Here is a 26656-nt window from a genome sequence, read left to right as displayed (position 1 = left end):
TTACTGCATTGGGAGTTAACTCATTTTTCAGTACATAAGTACATTTATATTTTATTAAAGTGGCCCCTCTGTATCTTCAGAGACAGAGTCTGCGACACAGGATTTCATTACCATGGCATTACCTTACAGGAGAATGTACCTGCCCTAGGTAAAAGGTTATTGGTTACAGCAGCCAATCAGGAGCAGGGAATGGTGAGGGGGAAGCAGGAAGAGAAGTAGTTTACACCTGCTGCTGTTTAATCATAAGCAGTGAGGCAGCAGGAAGACCTGGGACTGTAGTCAGAGACTCTTAGCTCCCTGTTAGGAGCAGAGAGGCAGCGACACCTGAGCAGGTGGGAGAAGGCTGGGACACCTGAGCAGGTGGGGAGAAGGCTGGGAATCGCCAGGCAGAGAGAATCCTGCAGAGGCGCTGACTGAGAGCTGAAACAAGTAAGTTGTTGTTACCTGTGGCAGGGCTCAACTTCCTGCTTCCTGTATCCTCTGTACTTTGCTTCTTCTGCTCTGTGACATAAGCCCAAGAAGTTTTTAGATCAGCTCTTTCCAAAATCTAGTTTCTATTGCCTGAAGCTTTGTGAACTCAGCAGGCAGCAGAGGATAAAAACTGACCAACACTTATAATAACACAATGAATAATATACCTAATATTTTTATTTCTAAAGTGCCATGAGTGAACATTGCACTGTACATGCATTGAGCAAAGACTGTTTATTGAATAGGAAGTGCTGGTAACTATATTATTCCTGGAAAAGACTAGAATCATACTATACCATGAAGTCTTTTCTTCAGGGGCGCTGCTCTCCCATGCCGCATGAAAACAGGAGCCAAGCTGATCTGGGCAAGTGGCAGTGCTGACAATGCATTTACAACTACCTTCCTGGCCAATCCCTCCCTCCTGAACTGATTGGGTGGCAGGAGGAAAAGGACAGCAGCAGTGTTTCAGGCCACAAGCTTCCTCTCTGCCCCCCCGCAGCAATACAGTGTCCTGTATGGTTTAAAGCAGCATCAGATGGAGAGGACACGGCCCAAGCACTGTCACCCAATCCGTACAGGAGAGGGAGAGAAGGGGAAAAGGGATCAATGGGCTAAAGAGAGGCTGAGGGATGGTGGAGTTTTGTAAAAGAGGAGATGGGGGTGGAAGGTGCATGTTATAGAATAGAGCTGGGGGAGGCTCTATGGGATGAGAGAGATGGTACCTGTGGTGTTTGAATATCTACCCCATAGAAATGGTATGACTTATATACATGCAAAATGCATGGGAAGAGGTATTCCAGGAGGTGGAGTCTGGATTCAGTTGGAATTTATGAGGTCTATAGTCAGCCGTAATCCGGTTAACTTCTCTGGAATATTCAGCGGCGCAGCCACACAACTGAATATACCCAGATAACTTAGAGTTAGCCAGATAAGAGTTGCGGGCGTGGACCCTTGCACCGAGGTGGAGTTGGTGCAATCTGCAGGGAGGAGCTCTGCAGGTTCCCAATGTTGGCTGGTGGAGCTGGCTGTGGCAGAGGCCCAATTGGAGCTTCACCTATACCAGCCTACGTTCCCTTAGATTGAGCCCTCTGGTGATGGGGCTGGCAGGACTTAGACATGGGCCTCTGCTGTTGAAGTGAAGATCCATGGAAGAAGTTGAGTCACAGGCTGGATGCTGGGCAGGTTGAACCAGGCAATGTTAGAGACAGGCAGCAGTTCAGGCAGTCGGCGATCAAACAGAATCAAGGTTCAAACAGTGGTCAGTGGCAGGTGGGGTTCAATCAGAGTTGGAGTTCAGGCAGTGGTCAGTAGCAAGCGGAGTTCAATCAAAGTTAAAGTTCCAAGCCAAGATCAAACCAGAGATCCATCTGAGGGAAGGAGGAATGGAGAAGCAGGCAGGGAGGCAAAGAGCAACACAAGTGGGCAATAAACAGGCTGGAGACTGAAAACAAGGAACTGAAGACTGACCACAGAGAGAACAAAGACAAGAGACTGAAGACTGACCATGAATGAAAACAAGGTACTAAAAAACCAGAGGAAGACCACCAGGACACAGAGCAGGAACACAGGAACGAAGAACTGAAACATAGAAACAATGCAGAGGCAAAGCACTACTACCAAGGTAGTCGACCTATTGCTGAGGTAAGGAAGTGCTGCCGGGGGAGTCCTGACATCATCAGAGGGTGTCATGGTGGATTTCTCACCGCGAGCCCTTTAAATTAAGGCAGATTAGGTGTGCGCTCACATAGGGGCAGCCGCTGTTGGAATCAGCGGTGTCTTTCTTCCAGCATCACATCGGGCCTGGTTAGACATACCTCCAGTCTCCGCTTCACTGCCCCTGGTATGTCTGGATGAGCCCATGCAGCTTGGTCAAGGGTGCCTTTCCCCTGAGGAGAGTCTCCGTCAATGCCATTTAGGCTTGTGCCTCTACTGTGCTGGATCAGGGCACCGGCTTGCTCAGTGCCCAGTCCAACCGAGAATCCTCAGAGCCTAGGTTCCAGAGGGGAGCTGATCCTAGGCTTCATGATACCTGCTTCCCAATTAACCTTTCTTGCAGCAATCTCCTTGGCGACCAAAATGTTTCCACCCTCACTTTGGTAGACCCTGGTGCTGGGGAAACTTTTTCATAAAAGCCTTGGTTGACCACCTTCATTTGCCTACTGTTCCCAGGAAGAACCCCTTAATCATCTCGTCCATCTATGGGGACCCCTTGCCAGGAAGGATCATCCTGGCCACTTCACCCCTGAAAATACGTACCAGCCTTCTCCATAAGGAAAACATTATCTTCCATGTCATAGAGCCATTCATCATAATGGGCTGGGACTTCCCTGGTTCCAGCTACACCATCCACAATTTGACTGGATCTCGTTGCAACTTGCCCTTTGAGGGCTTCAGTGTCACAGTTTATGCTTGGAGTGGGTGGAATCCCGGCTCTGTCTTTCCTTAGCCGCTACCCTTCTGGGTTCTCCTGTGCCCTACAGCGATTACAAAGATGTATTTTCAGAAAATAAGGCGGAGGCACTGCCACCCCATAGGAAGTTTGATTGTGGAATCTAGTTGCTTCTGGGTACCACACCTTCACAGGGTAGGGTATACCTCTTGCCTCTTCCTGAGACCAAGGTTATGTCTGAGTCTATGTGCAAGAATTTCGATTGGGACTTCATACAGTGGTCCACATCCCCAGCAAAAATCATGGCACCCTCAGGCCCTGTATTCACTACCATGGGCTAGATGCCATTACCAAGAAGGTTCAGTATCCTTTACAGTTAATTTTTAAATTCTTTTACCATCTCCAAGGGGCAAGGATCTTTATGAAGCTGGATCTTTGGGGAGCTTACAACTTGATCCGAATTAAATCTGGAGAGGAATGTAAGACAGCATTCAACACTCGGGACAGCCATTGCGAGGACCTGGTAATGCTCTTTGGGCTATGCAATGCCCTGGCTGGCTTCCAAAAGATGATGAATGAGATTTTCCGGGATCTCCTCTGTCTGCGTTGTCATATATCTCGATGATATCTTCATTTTCTCCAAAGATCTCAATTCCCATTACTATGATGTACTAACTGATACTTCACTTTCGATGCATATCCAGCATAGCTCTCTGCTTCAACAGCAGGGGAGAAGATAAACAACCAATAAGGGCTGTATAACATAATCTGGGTAAAAACAAATAAGCATGGGTGTAGCTTGCTTATTGCGGCGGTTACTACTCCTACTACCTCTAACTAATCAAGCTAGATATTTCACTTGGATGCAGCTCCTCCACCGCTCTCTACATTAATGGCGGGGGTGGAAGGGAATTAGAACCAAGAGCTAAGAGAAACAGATAAGTATGGGAGAAGAAATGAGGGAAGCTTGCTGGGCAGACTGGATGGGCCATTTGGTCTTCTTCTGCCGTCATTTCTATGTTTCTATGTTTCTATATATGTAACTGTTTTTTCAGCAGATGCAGGAGAACAATTTATATGTAAAACTGGAGAAGTGACTATTTGAAAAGAGAGTCTTCCATTCCTGGGGCATATTGTTTCCAGGAAAGGTTTTCACATGGACCCCAAAAAGGTCAGGAGCATCCAAGACTGAAACTACAATATTAAGTCACTCCATGGCAGCTTCCAAAACTCAAGGAAGCATTGCTATTCCTGAAGTTTCTATGCTAGGTCCATAATGGGCTGCAGGGCTGTGGCATCCACCAGGTCCATGGGCTTGGCAATCTGGAATGGGCATGGACCCTTGGACCAAGGTGGAGTTGGCACAACCTGCAGGGAGGAGCCCTGCATGTCTCCACCATCAGCTGGCAGAGCTAGCTGTGGCAGAGACCCAAATGAAGCTTCAGCTATACCAGCCCACATTCTCCTTAGGTTGAGCCTTAGGTGCCGGAGCCTCAGGGCCAGCAGGACTTAGGTGTGTGCTTCTGCGTTGGAGTGAAGATCCATTGAAGAAGTCGAGTCGCAGCCAAAGTCCCAGGCAGGTAGAACACAGACAGTGGTCAGGGGAGGCGGCAATCAGAGTCAAGGTTCAAGCAGTGGTCAGTGGTAGGTGCAGTTTAATCAATGTCAAAAGTTCCAAGCCAAGGTCATACCAGAGATCTGTCTGAAGGAAGGACGGACAGAGAAGCAGGTAAGGAGGCAAGGAGCAACACAGGAGTGCAACAAAGAGGCTGGAGACTGAAGACAAGGATCTGAAAAACTGACCACAGGGAGGATGAAGACAAAAGACTGAAGACTGACCACAGATGAATATAAGGAACTGAAGAACAAGATCAAGACATGGAGCAGAAACACAGGAACAAAGAACTTGAACAAAGGAACAATGCAGAGGCAAAGCACTACTACCAAGGTAGTTGACTTATTGCCGAGGCAAGGAAGTGCTACCGAGGTAGCCTTTTATAGACAGGGAAGACCTGATGTCATCAGAGGGTGCCACAGGGGGTTTCCTGCCATAGGCCCAGTGGTGGTGGAGATTAGGTTGGAGGCAAATTATTTGACTTTTAGAAGGAAATTTAAGGCATTGTTATTTTTAGGTTTTATATGATTGTTGTGTTTTTATTATATTTATTGTATTGTATTTTATTGTTGTAAACCACCTGTTATGCTCCGCGGCCACAGACGGCTGCGACCGCTGTTGCTCACCTCTCTTTTTACTACTTTGGCTCCGTTGGACAAACTCGTGGTCTCTGCCAGCTACCACCAGCCTTCCGGCCTCCGTTCCTGGGTCTACCTGAGCAGCATGGACGCTGCCAACCACCATCTTACCCTCGGGGTTCCCTAGGCGCACACGCTCCCCAACCTGCTTTAACCTAGTTTACGACTCAAAAGCCCTTTTTTCCTACATATCTGAACTAACACATACTAACACTCCTTCTATCCCTAATGATCAAGCACAATCCGAAGCCGATGAACTGGCTCTGTTCTTCCAAAGCAAAATCTCCAATCTTTTAACCCTCTTGCCCCCCAACCCCTCTTCTCCTACTAGCTCCTACCACCCTCTAAATAAAAGAATCTCTCTGGAATTGTTCGAACCCACCACCACTTTAGACCTCAGCCTTGCTTGCCACTGCTTCCAGATTGCCACCAGCCCAGAACCCAGCTTGCTTCAAGACGCCTCTTCAGCCTTTGTCTTGGATGTGTTTTATTCAGGCTTCGGCCTGCTCTTGCTCGGGCGCCCTCTGTCAGACTGTGTTTCTATTGGCGCCCAGGTCTTCGGGACTCTGCCTCATCCAGTACAGACTGATACCTACACCATTTGCTGCCTCTGGGCTGACCTCGATCCACCCATCGACGACCACTGACGGAGGCCACCTACGTCCAGCCGGCCCCGGCACCCAAAGGCTCAACCCGTGGGGAATGAGGGCTGGTATTGGTGAAGCACCAGCCGGCCTCTGTCTGTCAGCCCTCTCTGCCTGCCGATGGTGGGGATCCATAGGATTCCTCCTACAGGTAGCGTCAACCCCACCTCGGCCCAAGGGTTCACCTCCGGCGCAACAGTTTCAAATCGTGACCCCTAGTTCTACTAAATTGTTTCCAATGGAAAGGCTTGTTGATGACCATGGCTCATTAAAATCTTTCAAGTATTTGAAGGTCTATATGCTCCTCCTCTCCTCCAGGGTATTGTTGCTGTTTGAGGTAGTTGTGGGTGGATCCTTGGGCCGGTGGCAGATGACCACGCCCCCGGGGGAAGATCCCGAGAGGGACCACCGGTCAGGCTCAGAGAATGGAGACAGACACACACTAGTTCTTTTATTAAATTATATGTTATCAATGTTATCAAATATGTTATCAAATATGTTTTATTTGTTATCAAATATGTTTTATTTGTTATCAAATATGTTTTATTTAAATGATATGTTATCAATTTGCATTTATCTTCCCGGGTCCCAGTTCAATGTAACCCCTGTTCTATGTATTTATTTATTTATTTATTTAACATTTTTATATACCGGGATTCATACAAGATATTGCATATCGTCTCGGTTTACATTGAAACTGAACACAAGCATGAGAGCATGCTAATTACATAGAACATAAAATGCTGATAGAACGCTGATAACATAGAATGCTAAATGTAATGTTTTTTCCTCCAATAAGTTGTTTCATTGTAAACCGACGTGATATGTATTTTTACATGAATGTCGGTATAAAAAAGTTCAAATAAATAAATTAAACAGTATATGGAACCACCAGAGGAGGCAGTAGTGAGCTGGAACGCCCAGCTGGGCTGTAGTCCCTCAGATACTGGAACAGTGATCCTGGATAACTGAGCTGTAGAGAAAGTGAATATAGTGAGTAGGCAGAGTATGCAGAGTTCAGGAACAGAACCTAGATGGTAACACTCACACAATAGTCTCTTGGAAGCAGCCCAGGAGCTGGAATGGATTAGGCCCTTGAGGAGCGAGTACCTGGTTCTAGGGAACACTCTGAGAGAGAGATGGTAACTCACTGGTGTGGTAGGCAGCGGTGACTTCCTGGCAGAAGTGGTATTCAGTAGCAAGTCCGGGTACGTGGGCCCTCGAAGAGCGAGTACCGGTTCCAGACTGCGACCTGAAAGGCAAAGAGAAATGAGTCCCCCGAGGAGCGGGTACCCCTGGTAAGTCCGAGGAGGCAGAGTAGCTAGGAGCATAAGAAAAACATTCTGTTCCAACTCCTTGCTAACTCGATTAGTTAGCGATTTCAGAGATCTTACATATCCGGTGGAGATGACGTCACCTCAGGGGGACGCCCCTGAGGTTCGCGACACTGCTGGTACTTGAGTCGGGGCCACGCCGTGCGCATGCCCTTAGGCTGCTGGGAAACATGGTGGAGTGCGGCATCTAGCCGGTCCGGGGACGCCAGAGGACAATGGCACGATGATGCCGCGGCAGCCAAACTTCCAACAGGCAAAGAGGGAGTCGCCAAAGAGGTAAGGTGGGCATAGTGGAGATGTTGGGCAGCGACCCTTCAAAGGGCGATTTCCTCTTCGAGTACCAGGTTTAGGTTTTGAAGGATGCAACTGACGAAGCATCTCTTTGTCCAGAATAATGGTCCAAGGCTCCCAAGAGTTTTCTTCGGGGCCAAAACCCTCCCACTTCAGAAGGTATTCAAAAGTATTGCCTCTTTTACAAACATCCGGGACCTCTTCGACTTTGTATTCTAAGTCGTCTTCTGCATTGATGACAGGTGGAACTTGAGGTTTGGAAGAAAATTCGCTGAGTATGAGTGGTTTCAGAAGTGAAATGTGGAAAGTGTAAAGAATATCAGCAGCAGTGGATTGAGCTGCTGGGACATCACTGAGCTTCAGTGGAAGTGGCGGTGTTGGGGAACGTCCATAGACCACTTCAAATGATGACACAGTAGTGGATCTTTCAGCTTGATGAGGGGGCTCCTTAAGTCTTCCACTAGACGTCTGAGAATTAAGTTGCCTTCTGCCCCTGAGTCCACCGGGGCAGGAGTCTGAACTGTGACCGGTCCGTAAGTCAAAGAGACTGGAAGAGAAAGCGGAGGAGTGGGCACGGTGTGGCCTAAGAACAGTCCTCCTGCAGGACTTAGGCCCATCCGTTTACCGGATGAATGGAACATGTAGAGACATTTTGGCCGGGCTGACCACAGTACATGCAAAGGCCACGCTTTTTCCGAAGTCTTCTTTCTTTGGAAGTTAAATGTCCATGACCAAGTTGCATCGGTTCATCCTTATCAGTAGCAAGAATTACTGGAACCATCCGAGGTGCGGATATAGAACTAGCCTGTTTCAACCCAGGTAACACCTTAGGCCGGAGTTCCTTCATCTTGTCCCGGAGCCGGTGATCAATCCGAGTAGCCAAGGCTACTAATTCCTCCAGCGAGTCAGGTGTTTCGCGAGCAGCCAGCTCGTCCTTTAAACGGGTATCCAGGACTCTGCAAAAGAGTGTCTTGAGACATTTGTGGTCCCAGCGAAGTTCTGCCGCAAGAGTTTTGAACTCGAAGGCAAATTCAGGCAATGATCTGCTGCCTTGCTTCAATTCCACCAAAGCAGAACCGGCTACAGCAGTTTGAGCAGGGTCAATGAAGACGGATTTAAACAAGTCCATAAATCCTTCTATATCCTGCAAAATGGGGTCCTTGTGCTCCCACAAGATAGATGCCAAGACAAGGCCCTACCATTCAGGTAGCCGTGGGAAATAAAGATGGCTGTAAGGCAAAATGCATGCAGCACTGGTTTAAGAAGAAGCCTAGCGCCTTCTGAATTTCACTGGAAAAGTGGATAGGAGCCGCCAGTGGTACAGCAGTTTTTAAAATTACCTCCTGTAACTGACCTTCTTGGTTGGAAGCTGTGCCTTGAACCTTCTGTGTGTGTAGCTGATGAAACGCTGAAGTAATTTTCTCCAAGGCGTCTTGCTGCTCCACAATGCACTGGGCCAGGCCCGGTATGACCTGCAAGGCATTAAGTTGTGCTGGATCCATTGAGTTAGCAATCTGGTGTTTGTGGTAGTTGTGGGTGGATCCTTGGGCCGGTAGCAGATGACCACGCCCCCAGGGGAAGATCCCGAGAGGGACCACCGGTCAGGCTCAGAGTATGGAGACAGACACACACTTAGTTCTTTTATTAGACAGTATATGGAACCACCAGAGGTGGCAGTAGTGAGCTGGAACGCCCGGCAGGGCTGTAGTCCCTCAGATAACTGGAACAGCGATCCTGGATAACTGAGCTGTAGAGAAACTGAATATAGTGAGTAGGCAGGGTATGCAGAGTTCAGAACAGAGCCTTGATGGTATCACTCACACAATAGTCTCTTGAAGCAGCTCCGAGGCTGGAATGAAGTAGGCCCTCGAGGAGCGAGTACCTGGTTCCAGGGAAAGCTCTGAGAGAGAGATGGTAATTCACTGGTGTTGTAGGCAGCGATGACTACAAGCTATCATTCTCACGAAAATAGATTATTGCAACTCGCTTCTACTAGGCCTCCCCGCTAACGCCATAAAACCCCTACAGATGCTGCAAAACGCAGCAGCAAGGATCTTAACCAAGTCCAATAAAAGAGACCACATATCACCTATTTTGAAAACCCTACACTGGCTACCTGTGAAATTCAGAATACTATTCAAAGTGCTCTCAATAACCCACAAGGCTCTACACAACTTGGCACCACTCGAGCTCAAAATCCCTCTCCGATTCCACACCTCCTCCAGACCAGTAAGACAAGCCTATAAAAACAACCTACATACACTACCGATGAAGTCAGCATTAAGCAAAAGAGCCTTCTCTACAGCGGGCCCCAAAATCTGGAACTCTCTCCCACCAGAACTCAGAGCAGTGCAATGCTCATCTACATTTAAAAAAAGACTCAAGACTTGGTTGTTCAACCAAGCTTTCCCATAACAGCTTCCTGTGGAACATCTCGGCCAATGATTACCCACCTGAGAGCTATTTAGATCATCTATAGAACTCACTTAATCTATGGCAGTCGAAGACATAACCTAGTCTTATAATTAGCAACTGTTTATTTAACCTACATTAGGCACTGTATCTTCTACTTATACCTATATTAGGCAATGTATCTTTACTGGTTAACCCCATATTTACTTATCCAAGTTATATCGACCTGTTCTTTGTAAGACATTTACTTGTCAATGTTATTGTTCTGTTAAAATGTAAACCGAATTGATCAGTAATTCTGTTATTGGAAAGTCGGTATATAAAAATGCTAAATAAATAAATAAATAAATAACAAGTCCGGGAATGTGGGCCCTCGAGGAGCGAGTACCGGCTCCAGACTGCGACCTGAAAGGCAAAGAGAAATGAGTCCCCCGAAGAGCGGGTACCCCTAGTAAGTCCGAGGAGGCAGAGTAGCTAGGAGCATAAGAAAAACATTCTGTTCCAACTCCTTGCTAACTCGATTAGTTAGCGATTTCAGAGACATAAGAACAAATGTCTGAAGACACTCTTTTGCAGAGATGACGTCACCTCAGGGGGACGCCCCTGAGGTTCGCGACACTGCTGATACTTGAGTCAGGGCTGCGCGCGCGCCCTTAGGCTGCTGGGAAACATGGTGGAGTGCGGCGTCTAGCATCAATAGCGAAGGAACTCGTTCCCAAGTCATCTAGCAAAGGGCGAGGGAGGTGCTTATGAATCCCAACCTTGTGATGTCAACAGTCGGGGATGCCCCTGAGGTTCCCGCCATTGGACCTTTAAATGGAGACCTGGTGGCATGTGCACGCACGTGACTAGAAAGGCCCAGAGTCGGTGTGGGTGGCTAGCCCCAGCTGTGAGTAGACCCGGAGAGGAGAGGAGGGCAACACATGACGTGAGTTGAATCGGTCGCAGCCATCTGCAACCGATGGTCATAAGAGCTTTACCTGCTTCCTTTACATCAACATTAAACCATGTTGGCAATCGTTTGGCCTTCCTTCAAACATTTTTTAATACAAGGAATACATAATATAGGTGCTTCCAAAATGGTATTTTTAAACAATGTCTCCACCTCATCCAATCCTTTAATCCTTGCAACCACTCCCTTTGTTTTTTTTTTTCTAACTCATGTCCTTATTCTATCATTTATTTATTTATTTATTTATTTATTTATTTATTTAACTTCTTTTACTATACCGATACTCAAGACCAGGTCTTATCGTACTGGTTTACATTAGAACATGGGGAAACCAATTAACGTCTAAGTAGAAATGACAAGTTACATTAAAACAGGGAGCGTAAAACATGGATGTCGGAAGATAGGGCAGAATTAAACTATAACATTAATGAGTGATAGATATAATCAACAAAAACAATAAATTAACAAAATCAATAAATTAGTAATACAGAAACAAGGATTATAATCAGCGGATTATAATCAGTCTTCCTTTATTAAAGTAGTAGTTTTAGTTAATATCCTCCCTCCAGTGATTATGTCGAATCTGATTGCATTATGAACACTATTGCTTAGCCCCAGCACAGTAACCAACTGAGGACTAGATCTGAAGTAGCTGCCCCTCAGCTGTTCCATGAAGCAGTCATTTATGGCATCCAGATTCTCACCTCTCTAGCATGATTGCCTGCTCAGAAAGAAACTACAGATTTTGGCAATGCTATAGAGGAAAAATAGCATGCTTTAGCAGTATTTTGGATGTGTAAAGAGAAGCAGAGAGAAGCATCAAAGATAACCCCAAAGTTATGGGCAGCCAGAGAGACAGAAAAAGAGGGAGGAGGAGAAGTGGGTTTGGGGGAAAGAGAAGACGTTCGTTACATTTAAGGTTGAGGTGGGGCATCCAGGTGGCAATGTCAGAAAAGCCAGTTGAGATCTGAAACTGGATTCTCAGTGAAAATTTAGCTGTAGAGAGGTAGATCCAGGAGTCAGCAGCATAAAAGCGACACAGAAAGCAGTGGGAAAATATCCAAGCACCAGGGAATCAATACAGAGGGGAGAAGAGGAATAGCTGTATAGCAGTAGAAGTACGGTGGGAGAGGTAAGAATAGAGCAGAGCCCCAAAATCCAGTGGAGCAGAGCAGCGTGTCAAGGAGTAGATGATGATTAATGGCATGAAAAGCTGTGGAAAGGTCAGACAGGATCATCCTGACGTCTCATCAAACCATTGTCCAGTGAGGCATAACTTTGCACCTTTTCAAAATCACATTCACTACTCGGACTTTCTTATATCACTAACGTGAATTTTCTCAGAAAATCTAGGGATTTGTGGTGGAGCTGCCGATGATGTGCTGCCCAGAACGGAGGGTGATGACTTCAGGCCTCACAATAAGTTTATTCACAGCCTGGGAGGGGAGGCAGTATCTGACTCTACCCATGGCTGATTGTTTCTGTAAGAAATGCAGCTGCTGACACACTGGCGCCTTTCACACATGCAGCTGCCTCTTGCGCTTCTAATGACCTCACATCATGGAATTCCAGTCTCACACATCAAACCAAACCCAAGACATCCAAACCACCAAAATCTAAACTGAGCTGCTCACCTCCCCTGCCCCCCTCAATACAGATAGGACAGTGAACCCCCCCCCCCCCCCGATACCCCCTCCCTGCTCCTCACATCCCTAACACACACAGACAGGGACAGCAGGACATCCCAGATCCCCCCCATCCTAAACACACATAGACAGGGACAGCAGGACATCCCAGATCCCCCCCATCCTAAAACACACATAGACAGGGACAGCAGGACATCCCAGATCCCCCCATCCGAAAACACACACAGACAGGGACAGCAGGACATCCCAGATCCCCCCCATCCTAAACACACATAGACAGGGACAGCAGGACATCCCAGATCCCCCCCATCCTAAAACACACACAGACAGGGACAGCAGGACATCCCAGATCCCCCCCCCATCCTAAAACACACACAGACAGGGATAGCAGGACATCCCAGATCCCCCCCCCATCCTAAAACACAAACAGACAGGGACAGCAGGACATCCCAGATCCCCCCCCATCCTAAAACACACACAGACAGGGACAGCAGGACATCCCAGATCCCCCCCCCCATCCTAAAACACACACAGACAGGGACAGCAGGACATCCCAGATTCCCCCCCCCCCATCCTAAAACACACACAGGGACAGCAGGACATCCCCCCCTCCCCATCCTAAGGACACACAGACAGGGACAGCAGGACATCCCAGATCCCCCCCATCCTAAAACACAGACAGACAGGGACAGCAGGACATTTCAGATTCCCCCCCCATCCTAAACACAGACAGACAGGGACAGCAGGACATCCCCCCCCATCCTAAACACACACAGACAGGGACAGCAGGACATCCCAGATCCCCCCCCCATCCTAAAACACACACAGACAGGGACAGCAGGACATCCCAGATCCCCCCCATCCTAAAACACACACAGACAGGGACAGCAGGACATCCCAGATCCCCCCCCATCCTAAAACACACACAGACAGGGACAGCAGGACATCCCAGATCCCCCCCCCCCATCCTAAAACACACACAGACAGGGACAGCAGGACATTCCAGATCCCCCCCCCATCCTAAAACACACACAGGGACAGCAGGACATCCCCCCCTCCCCATCCTAAAGACACACAGACAGGGACAGCTGGACATCCCAGATCCCCCCCATCCTAAAACACAGACAGACAGGGACAGCAGGACATTCCAGATTCCCCCCCCCCCATCCTAAACACAGACAGACAGGGACAGCAGGACATCCCCCCCCCCCATCCTAAACACACACAGACAGGGACAGCAGGACATCTCAGATCCCCCCCCCTCCCCATCCTAAACACACACAGACAGGGACAGCAGGACATCCCAGATCCCCCCCCCCCCATCCTAAACACATATAGACAGGGACAGCAGGACATCCCAGATCACCCCCCCCCCCCCATCTTAAACACAGACAGACAGGGACAGCAGGACACACACCCCCCCCCCCATCCTAAAATATGTAATAGACATAAAAAGCGTCGAAAGTGAATTCTTAAATCAAATGAATCATAAAGTGGTAAAGGGACAAAAAATAACCCTTTATTCAGAAGCGAGGTTTCTGAAGCTGTAAGAATGTGAGATGATAAATTTAACTAGCAGAGAATTAGGACGTATTAAACTATTTTTTTTTTCATCTCACTCAGCTTTACCAGAATGTATTATTCTTATGCTGTATCGGGTTATTTTATTCATTTATCTCTTCTTTGTTATCCTTTGTCAGTTTGCCTAATTGGATCCACTTTGTAGCTTGAACCTTTTGTTTTTCTTCTGTAGTTTATAGGTCCCTCCCGATGCAGCTTGTAAAACTCACTATTTAATCTGCAGTGCCTTCCTTAAGTTGTCAAACCAATAAACTTTTGCCTTTTTCACTTTGAATCCTTCTGTGGACCTTGACATTCTTTGACCAACCTTTTGATTGTGTGTGAATTCCTAAGCCAGGTTTGGTCTGTCTCCACTCCTGCCATGTTGAAATTAAATAAATAAAAAGAAAGGTGGCGGCTTATACCTCATGACCCTAAAGAAACTCAACATTATAGTCCACCCCTTCAACCATCCACCCTCCCATTGAAATCAGCCTTTTCAAATCTAAAGCCCTACAAATTATCCCACTATATGCCCCTCCAGGAACACTACAACACAATATATCCGCCCTAATTGAAACCATCACCACCAACATCAACATGGCCATATCTGCTATCGTTCTACAGGACTTCAATCTACACATGGACAAAATTCTACTCTCACCAACCGGCGAACTCCTCCTAGAAACCATGACAGCCATTGGTTTCAAACAAATAATCAACACCCCCACCCATAACTCCGGACACACCTTTGACCTAATATTCATCAATAATCTCATAGACCACTCTCACCACCCATCAGCCACCACCATCCCCTGGTCAGACCATAAACTCATACACACCAGCCTACAACTAAATCACCCACCCACAGAAGCAAACTCATCGAATTCACCAAACTATGCCCACTCAACGAACTCACCGAAATCCTACCAATTAAACTAAAAGAACTCGACATGAATGACGCAAACACTGCCACGAACTCTTGGACAGCCATCAATACAGAAGTTGCAAAGATCAAATGCTCAACCATCAAAAAAGTAATCAAGACTGCTAACAAACACAAAACTCCCTGGTACACGCCTGAACTAAAAAACATCAAGCACCTTCTAAGACAATCAGAAAAAAAATGGAGAAAAGATCCATCCTCCTCAACTAAAAGCCCCGGCGACGGTTGAAGAGCGCCTCACCATCAGTCGCCAGGTGCAACAAAGGGGCTCTCCCCTTTGTGCACCCCTTCGTGCAACCATTGTGCTTCTAAAAAAAAAAAAAAAAGAAAATCTTTTATATTTTTCTGTAATTTAACCTTTATTCCAATTCTTTACCTTTTTCTTTTCGCTTGTTAACAATTTTAATTAGAAATGTTCATTGTATTAGACTATGAAAATTTATTTCCTGCTATTCTGTTTAATGTAAACCGGTATGATTTACATCGGATGTAAGAATGTCGGTATATAAAAATTAAAAATAAATAAAAAATAAAATAATAAAAGGCAGCTACAGAACCATACTATATATCTACAGAACAGATATTGAAAAGGCCAAAAGAGATTACTACTCCAAAAAGATCCATGACCACCAATCTAACCCCAAAACCTTATTTGCATACATCTCAGACCTGATAAACCTATCACCGACACACCTCATCAAGAATACTCCACCAGAAATTGTGAAGAACTCGCCAACTACTTCAATGACAAAATTACTAAATTAATCGCCACCAATCCGCACACCAACCAGCCTGCACTCAACTTAGCACATCTCTCCACACCATCTTGGACCCAATTTGAAACAGTTGCCTCAACTGAAGTAGAATCGATAATTCAAAACCTAAACCCACTGCCCACCCCTTCGACCCCATTTCTATAAAACTCCTAAAGCAAATCCCAAACACCATAGCCAGACCCATAGCAGACATAGTTAATATATCACTTGAACAAGGCACTTTCCCTGAGTCTCTCAAGTGTGCCAGCATCAAACCAATCCTCAAAAAAACACAACTCAACAAAGCCGATCCATCCAATTACTGACCCATCTCCAACCTTCCCTTCCTCGCCAAGATCCTTGAAAAAATCGTCAACCGTCAACTCTCAGCACACCTGGAAAATCACAACATCCAATCCCCATCCCAACACGGATTCAGAAAACACTTCAACACCGAAATGCTCCTCCTTTCCCTCACAGACCACATCCTCAGAGACCTGGACTGCGGCCAATCATACTTCCTCATCCTACTCGACATCTCTGCTGCCTTTGACACTGTCAACCATGAAACCTTACTAAACAGACTAAGTGACATCGGTCTATGCAACACCACACTAGTCAAGTGGTTCAAATCGTACCTGACAAACCGGTCATACAAAGTCAGACTTAACTCCGCCGAATCCAAACAAATCCCCCTTACACATGGTGTACCTCAAGGGTCATCTCTCTCCTCCACCCTCTTCAACATCTACATCTTCCCCCTCTGTATGCTTCTAACCGGACTAAATCTAACCTACTTCCTATACACAGATGATGTTCAGATTCTTCTTCCCATAAAAGAAACTATCACAAACACACTAAAAACCTGGGACAACCTCCTCCCAAAGATAACACAACTACTATCTCAAATGTCCCTAACCTCAACCACAACAAAACTGAAATACTTCACATCAACAACAAGACCATCTCAACTCTCAAAAACCACAACCCAGCACCTGCAAAAGACGACAGAATAACCTCCTCAGCCAGAGATCTTGGTGTACTCATTGACAATGAACTCAATATGAAGAATCATATCAAATCAATAATAAAGGATGGATTCTACAAACTGCAAATATGCAAAAAAATCAAACCACTTCTCTATGCCCAAGACTACAGAACAGTTCTCCAAGCACTGCTTTTCTCCAAACTCGACTACTGTAATGCCCTACTCCTGGGCCTCTCATCCAACACCCTCAGGTCACTCCAATTGCTCCAAAATGCCGCAGCAAGATCACTCTCTAATACCAAAAAATCTGAACACATCTCACCAAACCTCAAAAACCTACACTGGCTGCCCATCACACACAGGATTCAATACAAAGTTTTAACATTCATACACAAAGCACTATATACTGAAAAATTCGACTGGCAGAGCCCTCCCTTAACGTTCAATCCACTCAGAGAACACTCCGATCCACGAACACTGGTCTCATTCCTACACTATCACCAAAAATGGCCCACCTAACCTCAACAAGGGAATGATCTCTAACAGTGGCAGGTCCAATCTCTGGAACAGTCTACCACCTCAACTAAGGCTCAACCCCACAACCCAATCATTCAAAAAGAACCTTAAAACATAGCTCTTCAAAAAAGCATACCCAACTACCACCCACCACCCATCACCCAACACATGAAGACGTGCCCCCCCCCTACACCTCCCCCCTCTCCCACACCACCCACCACAGAACCACATAACCACATAATGTGATCAAACCCAAAAACCCAAGATTTCTTACTACAGTAGATGTTAATATAATTTATAAGGACTCCTCACAGATCAATCAATACGCATGCTACAAAATTTCAATGCAAAATGTTATAAAGTTCAATGCAATATTATGTGAAATTCAATGCAAGTTTTTATAAAGTCTGATGCAAAATGTTACAAAGTTCAATGTAAAATGTTACAATGTTTCAATGTAAAACAAAAAGCCTTCATTAATAGGCTCCTCCATTACGCTGTAAACCGGTGTGATATGTCTGAAGAACATTGGTACAGAAAAACAAATAAATAAATAAATAAATACAGAATTTGCTTTTGAATGCTGTCGTCTTTCCATCAAGACCGAGGCTCCTAAGTTGGGCATTATTATTGATCGTAATATTTCTATACGTTCACATCCCCTCCCCTGTTCTTTGTATTTTCAATCTTTCAGTTGTAATGTAAACCGGTATGATGTTTGCACACTAATGCTGGTATATAAAAATCTTAAATAAATAAATAAATACATACATACATACATACATCTGAACTCAGTTGTAAAGTCTGGCTTTCTGAAGTTGCAATTATTGTGAAGCCTTTATTGGACCCCTCTGGTTTTCAAACTACTCTTTAATCACTGCTTTTTCCATCATTTGAATATTGTAACTCGTTATTTTCAGGACTCCCAACAAAATCATTGAAGTCTTTACAGATAGTGCAGTGTATTTTCACCCATTCTTGCTAAGCTACATTGGTTACCAATTCAGTTTTGTATAAAATACAAGATATTGATTTTGGTACATAGATTAGTTCATGATACAGCGCCTGTCTGGTTATTTTCTGTTGTCCAGATTTATAGGTCTTTTAGATTTTTGTGGTAAATGTTGGCGGTTCCTTTCCGAAAATTGGTCCATTTACTGGAAATTCAAGATCATGCATTTTCAGTGGCAGAACTTGGCCTGGAATTCTCTTCCAGAGCCTTTGCATGTAATGTCAGATTGGTCATCTTTTTAAAAAGCATTGAAGACGTATCCATGTCAGGAGGCCTTTAGTATTACCTGCTGATGTCCCCGTTACTTAGCTCTCTCTTTCTATGCTACCTATCTGGCTAAGTAGCTTTGAATTCTGGGCTTTTATTGTTTTGTTTAAACTAATTTAGCTCTGGGAATTTTGGGAAGATTTGTCACAATTTTATTTAGAATAGAGAGCAGATTTTATTTTCATTAGGAGATTTTAGACATTTATCACTGGGAAGCAAGTAAATCCTGTAATTACAGTGCAGCTCTGGACCCCAAGCATCTGCAGCTGCTTCATCACCCGCCTGGATTGCACAGACGTTCATCTAAAAGATTCAACCATCACATGAGATTAACTTGAAAATTTATACTAATATTCTGGCCAGAATGTAAAAGGAAATTTTGAAACCACAATAATTTATTTTCTACAAGTGAACTGAGATTTAGGGCAGGATTAGTGGTTTGCTGTTATAATTTACAAAATGTAAATTTTCATCATTTTCCAATGCTAATAAATCTGTCATTATAATGCCATGTACTTCTGTTTTCTGTAGAGTATAAGAATCCAAGGGGCCGATGCAATACAGTGCACTCAGCCAAGCGCACTGTTAACCTGCAGTCGGACGCGGGTAGAATAGGCGCAATCAATCCCCTGATGCAATAAGGGGATTAGTGCATATTCAATGCACATTCAACGCAGAGGGAATCTAATAATGCTCATCACATACAAATGCAAATGCATTCACTCCCGATGGAAAAAAAAATGTTCGTCTCGGATGCACATTTAAGTGTCATCTATTAACGCCTGCCTGGAGCAGGTGTTAGCTGTGCGCATCAAATAAAAGTGCAGAAAAGCAGAAAAAACTGCTTTCCTGTACTGCCTCCTACTTAACATCGTTGTGATAGATAAACTTGGCGTCGGATTTCGTGACCGGCATACGGCAGTCACGAAAACCGATTGGGTTCGTGTTAGCAAGAAGACGCTAGGGTCGCGCAAGCAAGGGACCCCCTAATTTAAATATTGCATGGTGACCCCCTTGAGGGTGCCTGGGTCATGTTAAGAGAGCAGGCACTGACTGTTCAGCACCCGCTTTCTACGCGACTTTATTGCATCGGCCCCCAAATGTGTTATGTAAATGAGCATGCACTGGTTTTGCCTATACTACTTGCAATAGTAATATTGCGTGTTTATTTTATTTTAGGTTGCTTTTATTTTCTGCCCCAGGTTCTCCTTCCCAGCTTTGGGAGAACCTTTAATTGTGTGAACGTGCTACACTTGCTTATTCTAATTCACACAGCTGAGAGGTGGCGCTATTCATGTGGCCCCTCCCAGAGACACTTAGCATGATATTTGCATCCGTGGTGTCAGCTTTTCAGATTCATGGTCTCATGGAATGGAAAGGAGAATACAACTGAGAATGCTACCTCTGCATCGCTCCATGGTGTGACTGCATCTGGAGTATTGTGTGCATCGGAAAAAAGATGTAGCAGAACTAGAAAAGATACAGAGAAGAGCAACCAAAATGATACAGGGGACAGAAAGGCAGTTCAGCTTGGAGAAGAGATGGTTGAGGGGGGATATGAGAGAGGTCCATACAATTATGAGTGGATTGGAACAGGTAAATGTAAATTGGTTGTTTACTCTTTTAAAAGTAAAAAGAATAGGGGACACTCCGTGTAGTTACTAAAAATCACATTTAAATTGGAAAAGAGATGTTTTCCCAAAAAGCACAATTAAGCTCTGCAATTCATTGCTGGAGGATGTGGTTAGGGAAGTTAGTGTAACTGGGTTTAAAACAGCTTTGGACAAGTTCCTGGAGAAAGTCACTGCTTATTAGGGATGTGCTGGGAAAACAATTTTGTTTTGTTTTTTCTTTTTTTTTTTCCATTTTGGGAGTCCTCCCCATGTATCGTTTCATTTAATGTTTATTTTGTTTGTGGAAATGAAATTAACATAAAAAACAAAAAAACAAAATCAAAACTAAAAAAATCAAATGGGGCTTCCCTAGCCCCCTTGCACCTCAGCTGCCCCATCTCCCCAAAATTTCCAGGACTAGGTCCTCACTTACCCCAGCAAAAGGAGCCTGCCTCCAGGTTAGGCCCTGCCTTGAGCATGGAGCTAGGCCTAGACTGAGCCCTCTGCAATGGGGATCAGGCCTGGGTGGCCCCAGGCCTCCGTTGTGAGTCCAGGCCTAGGCCTTGGACAGTTGTCTTGTTGTGAGCCCCACATGGATAAGGTAAGTTGGGGCTGGGAAGATTCCTGGCCATTTTTCATAGATGGTCATTTTCCTGTGCCCACAATGTAGCGAGAGAGAAAGAGAGGCTGTAAGAGGGAGCACTTTTAACTCTGAGTGGGGTTTAGTGGGATGGGGTAGGTTTGGGGGGTTACATAAACAATAGGAAGTAGGAACAGGAGAGCACACATCACTGAAGATTTTCTATCCTTTCAATAAATGAAAGGTACAAGAGGAGTTGATTTGTACAATGAACTCTCTACCTAACTTCAAACAATCTAGGTAGAGAGTGCAACAAGCTAGGTAGAGAGTTCATTGTACAAATCAACTCCTCTTGTACCTTTCATCAATTGAAAGGATAGAAAATCTTCAGTGATGTGTGCTCTGCTGTTCCTACCTCCTATTGTTTATGTAACCCCCCAAACCTACCCCTCATTTGTACTTGCACCTAGGAAATGCCATCTCATTTCATATTGAATGCACATCCCTGGGTGTAAGCAGCATGGGATCGAGCTACTATTTGGGATCCTGCCAGGTCCTTGGACCTGGCTTGGCCACTGTTGGAAACAGGATATTGGGCTTGGTGGACCTATGATCTGATCCACTATTGCAGTTCCTATGGATTTGAAGAACTCCGCCATGCACTTAATTTTGGAACGTTTTGGCACCAGCTCCCACGATGCCAGGGGTTTTGTGATGTTCTGGAAAGGATCTGCACTTTGCTGGGTAGAAAAGACTGCAGTGTTTAGCGAGTTTTACCTTTTGTGAAGGAAACATTCCCAAAAAAGAACCCAGCTCCTGTTAAGCAGTCGGTTTAGGTACATCGTGGATTTCCTCTCCCTTCTCTTCCAATCCTTGAAGCACCAATGTCAAAGTTTGTTTATCTTTCTCTGACTTTTCCTAAGTCGCCCAGAGAGTTCATGAGTGAGTTAGCCCGGATCAATGAGTTCAGTGGCTACAGGAAAACAAATTAATGTTAAAAAATCAGATGGGAGTGAAAGAATTTCATCTTTCATTTCAAATTCATATTGCTTGCTAATTCTTTTTTGCCTTTTTTCTGCCACTGTATATAAAATAGGAATTTTATTTGACTGAGGACTATGACGGCATAATCTGTTGGGGATGTGACCCTGAGGCCAGAGTGGCCAGAATAATGACAAGGCATCTTCTGCCTGTGATGTCCGAGTCCTCAGGTGCTTGTGCTTGTGGGTCCTGAACCAGGACTGGGCAGGAACACAGTACCCTGGGTAATATTTAAAGTTAACCAGTGCAGACTGACATTTCATTCAAACAAGTCGATGTAATTAGATTCTAAGTAGTCACAGTTTTTAAATAAAGATTAGCAGGCAAATTAAATCTGAATGACATTGTGCATTGGACACATGCTGTAGAAGTTTACTTTATTTATTTATTTATAACATTTATTAATTGCGTTCCAATTTTTATAATAAAAAATTTCCAAAGCGATGTACATATTTAACAATATAAATTATACAGACATTAAAATATACAAAATATTAAAACAAAATAACATTTCAAATCGCCATTCCACTATAACAGCCCTGGAGGATACCCCGCCTGTAGCCCCTTAGAACAATTCCAGGTCTAATTCGATGCCCCATATACATCTATTTGGTTTTAATATTATACACCATCTGCAACCCCTTCAGCCTGAATAGCTTTCCCAGAATCTTCCCTAGCAACAAGTTCAATTATACATTACAGAACAGTTTATTTCTGTGGTTATACACTGTAATCCACTCCCCCTTTTCACCTTCTTAACATGTATTTATTTATTAGACAGGGATCCTTTCAAGGGTTAATGCTTGCGAGACAGGCTGCAGATTCACTAGTGACAGGCGGGAATGCATGTGCAGCTGGCTGTGAATGGGGCTTGTTCTTTGTTACCAGCTTCTCATGTCTCAGCAAACAGCAGCATTCACAGCCCAGGCACAGGCAGAAGGAAGACAGCACGTCCAGGTACCCATTGATACCCCTTCTCAACCCTGTTCTCTGATACCTTCTGATGATTGCTCCCAGACACTCTCTGATTCCAGTTCCCAAGTGCCCTCTAATGCTTGCTCCTAAGTACTCTCTCCTATGCCTGGGTATCCTCAGATGCTTCCTTCCAGGTAACCCTGACACCTATTCCCAGGCATTCTCTAATGCCCATTCCCAGGTATCCTCTGATACCTGCTCCCCTCTGATGCATGTTCCCAGGTACCCTCTGGCATCCATTCCCAGGTACCCTCTGATACCTGCTCCCCTCTGATGCATGCTCCCAGGTACCCTCTGGTATCCGTTCCCAGGTACCCTCTGATGCTCATTCCAAGATACCTGCTGATGCTTACTCCTAGGTACCTTCTGATACACATTCACAGGTATCCCCGATGCCTGTTTGCAAGCTCCCTCCACTGTCAGTTCCTAGATACCCCCTGACACCAATTCCCAGGTACCCTCTGGCATCCATTGCCAGTTACCCTCTGATGCCTGCTCTCAGGTAACTTTTGATGCTTGTGTCGCTTCAGTATACCAACAAATGCTCTGAAAAGTCCATCCAGCACAGCATAGAAGGGCATGGAATATGCTAAATTTGTCTGTTTTACTTTCAAAATTACAGGTGATATTGAGCATGAGATGGAAGTGTCCTGAAGAGCTAGCTGTGACGAAAGCACTGTAGAGGCTACACTAGAGACTTGTGGATGCTGAAGGTAAAAGGAGAGCTTTGTCATACTGAAGGATTAAGTCGTTTCCTATTTGTGTTGCAAGCGTTCCCTGATCTAAGACAACTCAATCGCAGCTTGCACTGGAAATGGCACAGAAGATCTGTACAAAAGACACTGCAAGTGATAGCCTGCATGCCCTTCCTGGTCCTTGATGTGATCTTACAAACAGTTCTCAGTACCTGAAAGTCACAATGCCAGAGCTGGAGGAGTTGGCAGCACCCCAGGCGTCTGTGGATCCCGTGCGCATGCAGAGAAACATTCTGGAGGAGCACATTGAGCTGCGATGGACACAAGACGCCAGGAGATCGGTGGTGTGCTACAGTCTGGCTGTAGTTCTCATCCTCATATGTGGAATTGGAGGGATTCTTCTTCTCTACAGCACCAGCAGTCGCTCTGGGGAGTGGCGCTTGGCCGTTGGCACCATACTATGTATCTTGGCTCTCCTTATTCTCCTGAAGCAACTGCTCAGCTCAGCCATACAAGACATGAACTGTATCCGGAACCAGGAACAGATTGACATGCTTAAGAGTGGCGGCTTATCAGATGCTGTAGTGTTTTTCATAAGTGCCATCATTATCTTGACTTGTGGGGTTGTTCTGACAGTGATGTCCATTTCTATGCCACAGGTCAACAGCCTGAGGCCGCTGAACACAATGTTCAGTGTTGGGGTGACTCTAACAGTGATTGGAGCTTTTATATTCTTCTGTGTCCTGCTTTATATCCTCACCTCATTGTGCTTTCAAGTTCCCAGCATCCTCAGCAGGGGTAACATTGGGGTCTTCACCATCTCAGGAAGGCTTTCTGAAAACCAAAGACGGGAGACCACCTCCAGCATGGCTAACCTGATATGATCCTCAGCGAGACCTTTACCCTGGGCCACACACATTGGCCAGGGTGATGTCAGCTTAGCAAGGCGACGTCATGTCGATGACCATGGCCATCAACATTTCCCCTTTACAAAGGGCTGGATGTAGGTAAAAGCTGCCACTGGCTGCATTTTGTCCTGGGGAAAACCCAGATTGTCCTGAGTACCCAAGTCAACCTGATTTAACTCTTCCTGTTGAAGGTTTGATTTTAGCACAGCAAACATGTCAAAAGGTTATTACATGGAGCTTGTTAGAAAAATCTAGCAATAAATATCATAAAATAATCTCTATTTGTAACATTAAGCTGGGATGTGGTGAATGAATAAGTATGGCTTCCACAAACATAACAAAATCCTGTAAGGATGCCAATCTAACTCAGAATATCCCACTTCTGAGGAAAGTTAATCAGTTGCATTGCTTGCTTGTGAGTGCACTGGATCAGGTGTAGACCCTGCCTATCAGTGCACTGGATCAAGTGTAGACCCCGCCTGTGAGTGCACTGGATCGGGTGTAGACCCCCACCTGTGAATGTACTGATTCTGATGTAGACCCCCACCTGAGGTAGTACTGGATCAGAGGTTTACCCTGCCTGTGAGTTCACTGGATCAGGTGTAGACCCCTGCCTGTGAATGTACTGGTTCTGGTGTAGATCTCCGCCTGTGAGTGTACTGGATCAGGGGTTGACCCCGCCTGTGAGTGTACTGATTCTGGTGTAGGACCCCACCTGTGGGTGTACTGGATCAGGGGTTGACCCTGCCTGTGAGTGTACTGATTCTGGTGTAGACCCCTACCTGTCAGTGTACTGATTCTGGTGTAGGCCCCCGCCTGTGGGTGTACTGGATCAGGGGTTGACCCTGCCTGTGAGTGTACTGATTCTGGTATAGGACCCCACCTGTGGGTGTACTGGATCAGGGGTTGACCCCGCCTGTGAGTGTACTGATTCTGGTGTAGACCCTGCCTGTGAGTGCACTGATTCTGGTGTAGACCCCACCTGTGAGTTCACTGGATCAGGTGTAGACCCCCACCTGTGAATGTACTGGTTCTGGTGTAGATCTCCGCCTGTGAGTGTACTGATTCTGGTGTAGACCCCTACCTGTCAGTGTACTGATTCTGGTGTAGGACCCCACCTGTGGGTGTACTGGATCAGGGGTTGACCCCGCCTGTGAGTGCACTGATTCTGGTGTAGACCCCGCCTGTGAGTGCACTGATTCTGGTGTAGGACCCCACCTGTGGGTGTACTGGATCAGGGGTTGACCCTGCCTGTGAGTGCACTGATTCTATTGCTGACATTGCTCAAGAGTGCGAGGGTGATGGATAGAAGACAGAGGTAAATTGATGATGTTTTGCAACTTTATATTTTTGAAAGATGAAGCACTCTGGGAATTCCTAGGCTGATACCCTTTGTCTACCTTTAAAGGGACACAATATTTTAAGAAAGCAATTTTGTCCTGACTGAAAATCGCTCTCCTAAATTGCAGGTAACAGTACGCACAGGTTCCAACGTGTGTTTACATTTAGCCTCATTAACAAGAGGTGTTTAAGTGGCAGGAAGAAATCAGTGCGAGTACACTTAATACACTAAGATAATGCCAGAATGCGTTTGTGTGTCAGAAGGCATGTGTCTCTTTGTGTGTGTCAGAATACATGTCTGTGTGTGTGTCAGAATACATGTGTCTGTGTGTGTGTGTCAGAATACATGTGTCTGTGTGTGTGTAAGAATACATGTATTTGTGTGTGTGTGTGTCAGAATTCATGTGTCTGTGTGTGTGTCAGAAGGCATGTGTCTGTGTGTGTAAGAATACATGTGTCTGTGTGTGTGTGTGTCAGAAGGCATGTGTCTGTGTGTGTGTGTTTATCTGTATGTGAGAGCTTAAAATGTTGAAGGAGAAGGAGTCAAGTGTGGAGTTGGTGAGGAGAGTGAAGGGACTTTGAGTATCCAGGGGAGACAGAATTGTGTGTTTTTGTCTCTGTGTAGGGGATGGGAAGGGGGAACATTAAGAGGCTTTGGGTGGGTTGGAGTAGGAATTGTATGTTATTGTTAATGTATATATATGTGGGTGTGTGTGTATGAGGAGCTTTAGGCATGGGAGGTAGGAGAAATCATGTATGTGTGAGAGAGAGAGAGATGACAAAGGGCTTTAGGTATGTGAGAGGAAATGTGTGTGTGTAAGAGCTTTGGGAGTGGGGAGAGGAGGAATGTGTCTGTGTGTGTAAGAATACATGTGTCTGTGTGTGTGTGTCAGAAGGCATGTGTCTGTGTGTGTGTGTTTATCTGTATGTGAGAGCTTAAAATGTTGAAGGAGAAGGAGTCAAGTGTGGAGTTGGTGAGGAGAGTGAAGGGACTTTGAGTATCCAGGGGAGACAGAATTGTGTGTTTTTGTCTCTGTGTAGGGGATGGGAAGGGGGAACATTAAGAG

At 45.5% G+C, this 26656-nt stretch overlaps 1 protein-coding gene across 1 annotated transcript; it reads left to right on the top strand.

Annotated features, from left to right (window-relative positions):
- Positions 1 to 198: 198 nt before the first annotated feature.
- On the top strand, positions 199 to 25976 carry TMEM125 (transmembrane protein 125). Its single transcript, XM_029618160.1, has 2 exons — positions 199 to 429; positions 23268 to 25976. The coding sequence occupies exon 2, from the start codon at positions 23565 to 23567 to the stop codon at positions 24222 to 24224; it is 660 nt and encodes a 219-aa protein (XP_029474020.1). The 5' UTR covers positions 199 to 429; positions 23268 to 23564; the 3' UTR covers positions 24225 to 25976.
- Positions 25977 to 26656: the final 680 nt, after the last annotated feature.

This window comes from Rhinatrema bivittatum, chromosome 10, assembly GCF_901001135.1.
Source record: "Rhinatrema bivittatum chromosome 10, aRhiBiv1.1, whole genome shotgun sequence".
In the NCBI taxonomy this organism is placed as follows: domain Eukaryota; kingdom Metazoa; phylum Chordata; class Amphibia; order Gymnophiona; family Rhinatrematidae; genus Rhinatrema; species Rhinatrema bivittatum.
The sequence above is the reverse complement of the archived record's forward strand: the minus strand, read 5'-3'. Positions and strand labels throughout refer to the sequence as shown.